At 37.6% G+C, this 10776-nt stretch overlaps 2 protein-coding genes across 4 annotated transcripts; one reads left to right on the top strand and one right to left on the bottom strand.

Annotated features, from left to right (window-relative positions):
• Positions 1–2511: 2511 nt before the first annotated feature.
• Positions 2512–6902, top strand: LOC107800569 (peroxisomal membrane protein 11C). Of its 3 annotated transcripts, none has more exons than XM_016623761.2 (8): positions 2512–2655; positions 5211–5417; positions 5531–5605; positions 5674–5748; positions 5843–5923; positions 6038–6112; positions 6208–6381; positions 6630–6902. In XM_016623761.2, the coding sequence occupies exons 2-8, from the start codon at positions 5226–5228 to the stop codon at positions 6663–6665; spliced, it is 708 nt and encodes a 235-aa protein (XP_016479247.2). In that variant the 5' UTR covers positions 2512–2655; positions 5211–5225; the 3' UTR covers positions 6666–6902. The 3 variants fall into 3 exon arrangements, with proteins under 3 accessions (XP_016479247.2, XP_075102127.1, XP_075102128.1); XM_075246026.1 differs by having other exon boundaries at positions 2618–2769; XM_075246027.1 differs by lacking the exon at positions 2512–2655 and adding an exon at positions 2848–2866.
• Positions 6903–9040: 2138 nt separating this feature from the next.
• On the bottom strand, positions 9041–9844 carry LOC142177108 (uncharacterized). Its single transcript, XM_075245571.1, has one exon. It carries the CDS (start codon positions 9842–9844, stop codon positions 9041–9043), a length of 804 nt encoding a protein of 267 aa, XP_075101672.1.
• Between the last annotated feature and the right edge of the window lie 932 nt (positions 9845–10776).

Below are 10776 nucleotides of genomic sequence, written 5' to 3'. Positions count from 1 at the left end.
CAAGATAGCAGAAAGAAAAAATATCCGATAAATTGAAATGAAGGAAGTATCCTCAATTATTTTGCATGTGACCAATCTGAAATTTCCGGCAATAAAAAATTTAAAGAAATAAAGAACTGGCAAAAAAAGAGAAGAGATTTTTTTTCTTTCTTTTTTTGCAAGAGAGCTAACTGACCAGAATGGTATTCCTATAATTTAATTAATAATTCTCGCTTGACTAAACTCAAATATGCAGGAAATAAAAGAAAATTTAATAGTGAAGCTAAGTAGAGAACCCCCATGGCCAAATGCATAGACCGCCCCTTCAAAATGAGAAGTTATCTATCATTCTTTTTCAAATATATCCTATTTTTATTGTTCTGAAGGAATATATATACTAACCAAATAAAACGTTTTAAGAAAAGATAAAAAGCAATTTAAACAAATATTCAGTAGGTAAGGCTGTTAAGCATTTTTCTCCGGGGTATGCAAAAATATTACATTAAAAAACACACAATGTAAATTAGATATTGTATTGTTGTTGTTACCCCCGTGAAAGTCAAATTTATATAAGCAATAAATCCTAGTTTTATTTTGAAGTTTTTTCATAATTATTATCCGCTCTTATCTCAATTATTAGTCGCTTTTTCCAACTGAATTTGTATAAAATATTAGACGTTTGAGAAATAGTATACAGGTCATTTTTTTTAGATATACCTTTATTTTTTCAATTAGTGATGTTTTAATTAAATAAGATGTTTAAGTAGAAATAAAATGCAACATAAACAAATATTCAACGACAAATGCTGTTAAATGTCGAATTTAAGAGGTGTGCAAAAATATCATTAAAAATCAAATACTAATACTTTTGAATTAGAGATAGTATTGTTGTTGTTACCACCGTGAAAGTCAAATTATGTAAGTAAAAACCCCAACTTTTATTTTTAATTTTTGTCATGAAATTTTATTTCGTATTTTGTGCCTTTTCACTATATTTAGTGTGACAAAACCCATCTCGATTTATTGAGAGTGGTTGACTTGATATGAAGTTTAAAGTAAAATAGAAAATTTAAAATGAATTTATTTTAAAATATAGAAAGGTATATATATATTTTTTAAAAGGCATCATAAATGAAGACGGATAGACTAACATTATATTTGGATCATTGTTACTCATCATTTTATAATGTATCGTATTATACTATATTGTATTGTATCGTATCGTTTTATGAATACAATGTTTGGATAGACTGTATTGTTTATTGTTGTTAAATAACATTTTGTTATTTGATTTGAATGTATCGTATTGTACAGTAACTTATAAGTTTACTAAAATACCCTCAATTATTTTAAATATTTAGTTTATCAAGACTTACATATAAAAATTATTTAAGAAAATCAATTTCTACTAATTTATCACCAATTATGTCTTATATATAAGTTAAGCAATTAAATTCATGCAAATCCTATCGAAATTAGTGGAACAAGTTAATAATATTAAAAATAATAATAAATACACTATGTTCATAATTAGATCATAATAATAATAAAATAAAATAAAATATTAAGTAGACTCCATTTAGAATTTAGATCATAAGTAATATTTCCTCACAACCAATATCATAAAGCTAATTGGAGATAAAGTAATTAGAATTGGAATTACAAATCAAAGTAGAAGAAAGAATAAAACAATAGTTAGGGAAAACCTATACCTGAAGAGTTTGGAAGCGGCAAAAGCAACGAGATTTTCACGTTATTAGACTTCACGTATATAGCTTATATTTGGGATGCTGTCTTTGAGAATTTATATAGGTTATTAGACTTCACGTAGAATTCTATTATAAAATTATATGAGAAAGAGACTTTGCTATTATTTAAAATAAAAAAAGGTAAAGGATAAAATAGAATTATAAAGTAATAAGTTAGGACATAATTAGAAAAAAAAATAGGAAACGATCCCACCACACTAAATCAGTTGTTTTAAAAAATGAGACTTTTCATTGTTCCGGAACTATGGATTTAACAATATAATACAGATAATTTTAACTAAACAATCAAGACAAACATTATTTTGGAAAAATAATACAATATGATACAATGGGTAACAACGATCCAAACAAGCTGTAATATTTTTAGGAAATGTATTTCCTGTTTAGCTACCTTTAATTATTAAAACATCTTAACAAGGCAAATATTTCTTTACAAAAAATGCTTTACAATATCTTATCCAAGGAAAAATACTCTTTCAATGCTAAACCAAAAAAAGAAAGAAAAAAATTATGAGATTTCAAGTTCAAATTAATCGATATATTTTTTTTGGTCTATGAGTAAAAATAACTAAAAATTAATTAAAATAGACCGGAGAGAGTAAAAAATATTAGGTAATTTTTTCTTATGCGTCTAAATCTCAATAGGCAAAATTATTACACTTGTGCACAATCTGATTCAATTTTAAAAAAAAAACATATAAAAAGGAAAAAGAGAGGACCAACCAAGCCCTTATCAAAAATTGTCTCCCAATCTTACCCTTTCTATCAATCAAATCATGGGAACAAGATTACAAGATTAAGAGGAACAGCATTCTACATTTGTACTCCTACTCCTACTATTTATATTTCGCATGAGAGATAAAGGAATTGAGAACTTCGAGGCAAAAGAGTTGTGGCACAAACCCCAGTAAGCCCTCTGTCTCCTTCTAAATATTTATATACTTACCTGCTTACATGTGTATCTTCCTGTACAAAATTGACGAACCCCAGCTTTCTGCTTTGGACTATTTCTTCTCATTTGGTATGCTACTCTATGCTGTAAATATTCTTTTTTTCCCCTTTAAACTTGACCTTTTCTTCATCTTTCATCTCAGTTATAAAGATTCTTGTTTTCTGGGGTAAATTCTATTGCAGTTTTTTTAGGGGAGCTTTTTGTTTTTTCATAGGGGAGCTGTTGAATCTTTGATTCTTGGGTTTTATTTCACTTATCAAAAGCTTGAATCTTTATCTAGTTTTTAGCTGAGTTTACTTTCTGGGAATCACGTTGGTTAATTGAAATTAATGTTTATGTTAGTGTTTATTTATTTAGTGGACAAATATATCGAATTGACGTTTTGGCCTATCAAAAGCTGGAATCTTATGTAGTTTTTAGTGAATTTTTCTTGTATTTAGTTCACTTTGGTTAATTGAAATTAATGTTATGTTGGTATTTATTAATTTATGAGGTAAAGATGGTCAAATATATGGAATTGACCTTTTGCCTATCAAAAGCTCGGATCTTTATGTAGTTTTTAGTGATTTTTCTTGTATCTACTTTCTGGGGTTGACTTGATTTAATTGAAACTAATATTTACGTTGGTGTTTATTTAATTTTTGAGGTAAAGATTGTCAAATATATGAAAATTTACCTTTTGCCTATCAAAAGCTTGGGTCTTTATGTAGCTTTTAGTGAATTTTCTTGTATCTACTTTCTGGGGTTCACTTGATTTAATTGAAATTAATGGTTGTGTTGGTGTTTATTTAGTATCTGAGGTAAATATGGTCAAATGTATGGAATTTGATCTTTTGCCTATCAAAAGCATGAATCTTTATATAGTTTTAGTTGAATTTCTTGTATTTACTTTCTGAGGTTCACTTGATTTAATTGAAATTAAGGCTTTTTCCTGTGGTTATGGATTTCTGAGGTAAAGATGGTCATTTATCTGAAATTTGACCGTTCACTATCATATCATGGTTTTGGTTTTGACGACTTGTACTGAAAATGAAATGCTATATTTGGGATGAGCTCAAGTGTATTGGGTAAGTGTGTCAGCTGGGTGAATTGAAGAGGAATGAGTATGTTTTAAGGGAAGTCAACCTTGTGGTGGCTTAATTCAAATTTTATTTATGTTCTGGGGCTTCATGTTTAAGATGTGACAATGGCAACCCGATGCACAGAACTCTGGCCCCTTGGGATAAACACAACTTTGTGGATTAAATTGGATTTCTTGGGTGTGGTGTTTTTGGGGGTGGGGGTGTAATGTGATACTAGATGATAAGTGAAGCAGATTGATTTGTGAGATATTATTTGTAATAATTATTATTTTCACGTTGCAACATGAGTGCCTCTGAAGCTGCACCGACGCTGCTGTAAAAGGTGCAGAGTGAGAGAGAGAGAGAGAGTATAGTAGGAGCCATAGTTATGTTAATAAACAAATTAATGGGTTGAGCAATGTGAAAGAAAAACTAGATACACAATTTGCAAGAGTTGTTGAAAAGGGCAGCCTGGTTGCACAAAGCATCCTGCGTTCACGCAAGGTCCAGGGAAGGGCCGGACCACAAGTGTGTGATGTAGACAATCTACCCTAATGCAAGCATTAGTGACTGCTTTCACAGCTCGAACCCGTGACCTATAGGTCACTCGGAGACAACTATACCGTTGCTCCAAGGCTCCCCTTCAGTTTGCAAGAGTTGTTATATTGTGAAAACTGACTCTTATGAACAACTGGAGAAAGTGAGTTAGCTCACAATAAAGACAGCAATGAAACACATTCCTGAGTTGACTTCCCGATTATTTTAAAGATGGATGGTTCTTCATCCATACTGTATGCACGCACAAGATTTTTGGTGTGTGCAAAACGGTATTTTCTGCTTGATGCAAAAGGATAATATTGAAGGTCCAGGACACCTAAAACTAGCTTATTCCCAGTTGGCTCATCGTTATCGCTATATCAGTAATCTTGACTTAGGCTGTTAGATTTATTGCATAGGCTGCCTCCCTGACACATGATAATACTATATAGTGACCTCCGCTGGTTTGTAGAATGTGCTTTTCTTCCCTTGTTTTGGTCTAATTTAAGATGAATATACTTCTCCGTAAACATATAGCTTTGTGATATTCCTTCTACCTCTTTCTCCTGCTGTCCTGCAGTCAGCTTCCTTTCCTTAATTCTGGTCACATGCTTTTCAGATGATATTGATTAATGGTGTCATTTGAGTATATTTCTGTGTGTTATTTTATCATCACATGTCCAAGCTGGTCACTATTCCTATATTTGAGTTGTCAAGTTGGTTTCCCCTGTAACACTCTCCTGCAAACCTTGTGAACTTCTTGAAAGAAAACATGCAACTGATGGAATGAACCCACACCGTGGGGAGCTCATCTAATAGTTTTTCTTTTTTAAGTAGTATAGCAAATACTCTGGGTTGATGAGAGAGATTAACAGTGTTATGCTTCAACCATATGTTTTTATCATTTTGCAGTATCCTTAGAGTAAAATGAGCACCTTAGATATCGCCCGAGCAGAGCTTGCGTTTGCAGTCTTGTATTTGAACAAAGCAGAGGCAAGGGACAAGATATGTAGGGCTATACAGTATGGTTCAAAATTCCTGAGTGATGGGCAGCCTGGGACGGCCCAAAATGTTGACAAATCAACTAGTTTAGCAAGGAAAGTATTCCGTCTTTTCAAGGTCAGGATTGGGATTTAATGAATATTCATGATAATATGTTTTTTTTACGGGTATCAAAATATCTATTTTGTATTCACCTTTGGACGTTCATATGACATCTTATTCTACTACAGTTTATCAACGATCTGCACGCTCTTATTAGCCCAAATGCCCCAGGAACCCCACTTCCACTCGTTTTGTTGGGAAAGGTAAATATTCGTATTTTTGTCCTTTTGGTTTCTTGTATTTCCTTTCTAACAACACATGTTGGTTTCAGTCAAAAAATGCATTACTATCAACTTTCTTGTTTCTGGATCAAATTGTCTGGCTTGGAAGGACAGGCATTTACAAGGTATCGAATTACTTTGTATCATTAATCCTGAAGTTATGATGAAAGATACTGATGGGGGAAAACATCCTTACATTCTTTCCTTTGTTTAATACAGAACAAAGAACGCACAGAGTTAATTGGTAGGATCTCTCTCTTTTGTTGGATGGGATCCTCAATTTGTACCACCTTGGTGGAGGTCAGTTGTATAGCATGTTATCTTCCCTCCTTGGTAAATTGGATTTATTGCTATTTGCTCCTAAAATTCGTTTTATGCCAACTATTTGTTTTCTGTCACTCTTTGTTATTCCAGATTGGGGAACTTGGAAGGCTTTCAGGATCACTGAAAAAGTTGGAAAAGGAACTAAAGAATATTGATAAGCATAAGGTTTGGCCATTTCAAGCATTGTGCACTTAGGTTTAAAATTTTGCGCGTGGAGATTGTTCTTCATATTTTGATGTTTGGTGAATCTTTCATTGCAGAATGAGCAATATCAGAGTAAGATTCAGAGGTCAAACGAGAGATCTCTAGCCCTGATTAAGGCAGGGATGGATATAGTGGTAGCTGTTGGATTGCTTCAATTGGCACCCAAGAAAGTCACTCCTCGTGTAACTGGAGCCTTTGGATTCGTTAGCTCACTGATCTCATGTTATCAGGTATGCATTAATTCCTACGACAAGTTTTACATTCATCTTCTTTTCATCACCTATGTTTCTTAAGAAAAAGTTTAAGTAGAGATGATTAAAAATGAAAGTTTAAAAGTTATAAAGGGGTTCACCCCAGAGCTTTGGTGAAGTGTTAAGTGCGCAGCGCGACACATGAGTTAGGTGTACGTCACAAGTACGAATCCTGCTTTGACGAAGCATATCTTCTGGTACTGAGATGTCTTATTTGACTTGTGCAGTTGCTTCCATCACCGCCGAAGGTCAAGGCATCCTGATTAAGCTTTGATGCTGCTCAGGAATTTCCCAGATCACCAGAATAATTAGTTATTATATGCACACTGGTTATAAAGTTTTTTAGCAGTTTGTAAACATGTTATGGTGGCATTGCACCTTGTTTACTGCATCTTTCATTTTGGTACAGAATGTTAAATAAATAATATGATGTGTTTAAGTCTCTTAGATCTTGTTATCAATCTTAAATAATGAAAGAGTTTAAATTATATATACTAAAACTGTAAATTTTTGTAGTATGTGTAATTTATCTTGTGATAGTAGGCTATTACTCTATTTGTCATGTTACCACATCAGGTTTGATATAAGAATTACATGTTAGCAAGTAACTTAACTTGATAATGTAAAAATTCTTTACACTATCAATGGATAGAACATAAATCCATTATAATACACACTATGAACTATAATCGACACTCCTGTGCAATATTTTACTATGTCACTTTTATTGGCGTTTATATCTCGTTTTGTGAACCTCTGTTATTTGCCCTTGTTCAGGTATCAACAACAACAACACATCCAGTAAAATTTTACTAATAGGGTTTGGGGAGGGTAGAGTGTACGTAGACCTTACCCCTACCCCGAAATGGTAGAGAGGCTGTTTCCGGGAGACCCTCGGCAAGACAATAATATCATAAAAGAAATAAAAGAATAGATCTGTAACAACAAAAGAAACCAGAAAAATAATAACAGCGTCGTAAGAGACAACAAATAAGTGGAAGGACAATAACACAATACTATGCAAAACAAAAACAATTGTGTGAACACGACATAAACCGCTAACAGTCGTAGACAAAACTCTATCAGACTATTCGGTATGAAGAGGGAAAATCGCTCGACTACCCCTAGCCTACAACCCTAATGCTCGACTCCACACGTTCCTATCAAGAGCCATGTCCTCGGATATCTGAAGTCGCGCCATGTCTTGCCTGATCACCTCGCTCCAATCCTTCTTAGGCCACCCTCAACCTCTTCTCGTACCAGCCAAAGCCAACCGCTCATACCTCCTAACCGGGGAATCTAGGCTTCTCCTCCGCACGTGCCCGAACCATCTAAGCCTCGCTTCCCGTATCTTATCGTCCACGGGAGCAACGCCCACCCTCTCCCGAATATCTTCATTCCTAATCTTATCTAGTCTAGTATGCCCGCACATCCATCTCAACATCATCATTTCGGCTACTTTCTTCTTCTAGATATGTGAATTTTTGACTGGCCAACACGCAACCCCATACAATATGGCCGGTCTAACCACCGCTCTGTAGAACTTACCTTTAAGTTTCAGTGGCACATTCTTGTCACACGGGACTCTAAACGCTAACCGCCATGTCATCCATCCCACCCCAATACGGTGCGTGACATCCTCGTCGATCTCCTCATCTTCCTAGATAATTTCCCCCAAATACTTGAAACTTTCTCTTTTGGGGATGACTTGTGAGTCGAGCCTTACTTTCGTCTTAGTCCTACTCAACTTGAAACCTTTGGACTCCAGAGTCTGCCTCCATACCTCTAGTCTCTCATTAACGCCGCCTCGCGTCTCATCAATCAGAACTATATCATCAGCGAACAACATACACTATGGCACCTCCCCTTGAATATGGTGTGTCAGGGCATCCATCGTCAGGGCAAATAAGAACGGGCTGAGCAAAGATCCTTGGTGTAACCCCATAATCACCGGAAAAAGCTCTGAGTCACCTCCCGCAGTCCTAACCCGAATCTTAGCTCCATCATACATCGCTCTAATGTACGTTACCGGCATCACTTTCACCTCTGGGCATCTCCAAAGAACATCCCTATGGACCTTGTCGTACGCCTTCTCTAGGTTAATAAACATCATGTGCAAATCCCTCTTCCTATCCATATACTGTTCCACCAACCTCCTGATAAGGTGGATAGCTTCCATAGAAGAACGGCCCGGCATGAACCCGAACTGATTTTCAGAAATAGACACCGCCCTACTTACCCTCCCTTCCACCACCCTCTCCCAAACTTTAATGGTATAACTTAGCAACTTGATGCCCCTATAGTTGTTACAATTCTGGATATCACCTTTGTTCTTATACAACAGAATCATCGTACTATATCTCCACTCATCTAGCATCCTCTTCGTCTTGAAAATAGCATTAAACAGTCAAGTCAGCCAATCCAAGCATGCTCTACCCAAATACCTCCAAAATTCTACTGGAATATCGTCTAGTCCGGTCACTTTGCCCCGACTCATCTTACGCATAGCTCCCACGACCTCCTCAACCTTAATACGTTAACAGTACCTAAAGTCTCGGTGACTCTCGGAGTGCCCCAACTCCCCTAGCATGATGTTACCGTTCCCCTCTTCATTCAGAAGCTTATGAAAGTACGTCTGTCATCTATGCTTAATCTGGGACTCTTCCATCAACACTCTACCTTCCTCATCTTTGATGCACCGCACTTGATTCAGGTCACGAGCCTTCCTCTCTCTCGCTTTGGCCAGTCGGAATAACTTCTTATCCCTACCTTTGCCCCCCAGTTCCTCATACAACCGACCAAATGCAGTAGTCTTAGCCTCTGTGACCGCTAATTTCGCCTCCTTCCTAGCTTCCTTATATCTTACTTTGTTCGCTCTCCTCTGCTCCTCGTCGGTGCTCTCTTCTAACATAAGGCACGCCGCTTTCTTTGATTCCACTTTACTTTGGACCACGTCATTCCACCACTGGTCGCCTCGGTGCCCGCTAGAGTAGCCCTTCGAGACCCCTAACACCTGTCTCGCCGCCTCCCGTATAAAGTCCACCGTTGTCGTCCACATAGCGCTAGCATCCCTACCACTCTTCCAGGCACCCATAGCCATCAGCCACCCCTTCAACTCCTGTACATTATCCTTAGTCAAAACACCCCACCTGATCCTCGGTTGACCCCGTACAAACCTCTTGTTCCTCTTTATCAAGATACCGACGTCCATCACCAGGAGCTTATGTTGAGTCGCGAGATTCTCACTCGGGGTCACCTTATAATCCCCAAAGTCGAAGCCACCGTGCACCTCGCCATAGCTCCCAGCAGACGACCCAATATGACCATTGAAATCCCCTCCAATAAATAACTTCTTCGTAGGCGGAATACCCTGCACCATCTCATCCAACCCCTCCCAGAAACGCCTCTTAACCTCCTCGTCCAAGACCCCTTGCAATGACATTTAGAGTGCTCCCTCCAACTACTAACTTAATCGCCATCAATCTGTCATTCACCCGCCTAACCTCACTCTCTGAGCTCCATATCCACCAAAATACCCACTCCGTTCTTGCCCTTCATGCGCCTGGAGTACCACAATTTAAACCCGTCCGCATTCCTCGCCTTCGATCCTACCCTCCTGGTCTCCTGAACACAAGCTATATTGACCTTCCTCTTCTGGAGAATCTTCGCCAGCTCTATAGACTTACCCGTCAACGTCCCTATATTCCACGATCCAATCCTCAACCTACAGGCTCCCTTGTTCCCTTTATCCCCACTGGGCTCCGTCCCACCCCCTAACCCGTACCCTACCCGGCCCTCCATCTGCCTACCCCGAGGACATGACCCTACTCTGCCATTACAAACCACAACCGATATACCTACGGTGGTCTAGACAAAAATGCAACTACAAACAAGCAAAGGTCCAAACTCAAAAGGAACAAATATTACGAACTACTACAACAACAAATTAACTAACACAAGAGAAAGAGAAATAGGTGACGGGAGGTACCAATTCCCGCGAATAGAACTTAGACTTTCGACTTGCTATACTCCCGCTGTTGTGGAACCCAAGGTCCAACCTTTGTGATTGCCAACCGGCCTGCTCTGCTGCGTTTGCGCGTGCACCTCCCACCCATCACCAAACAGCCACCAAAAAAGTGCTACCTGGAAAACACACAACACACCACGAGACCGAGAAAAATAGACGAGTGCAGGATTGTCACCGTCACCACTGGTGACACACGGATCTGATGGTGGCCCGAATGAAAGTCGTCGGACCAGATGTCACCGGAAAACAGTGACATGCCGAGAAACAGTGGGCATGAAAAAGTATAAAGAAGAAAGGAAGCACAGAGGAAGGGGTTGGGATTGAAGCCGGAAAAAGGAGAAGAAAGA

This window comes from Nicotiana tabacum, chromosome 23 (genome assembly GCF_000715075.1).
Source record: "Nicotiana tabacum cultivar K326 chromosome 23, ASM71507v2, whole genome shotgun sequence".
Classification (NCBI taxonomy): domain Eukaryota; kingdom Viridiplantae; phylum Streptophyta; class Magnoliopsida; order Solanales; family Solanaceae; genus Nicotiana; species Nicotiana tabacum.
The sequence above is the reverse complement of the archived record's forward strand: the minus strand, read 5'-3'. Positions and strand labels throughout refer to the sequence as shown.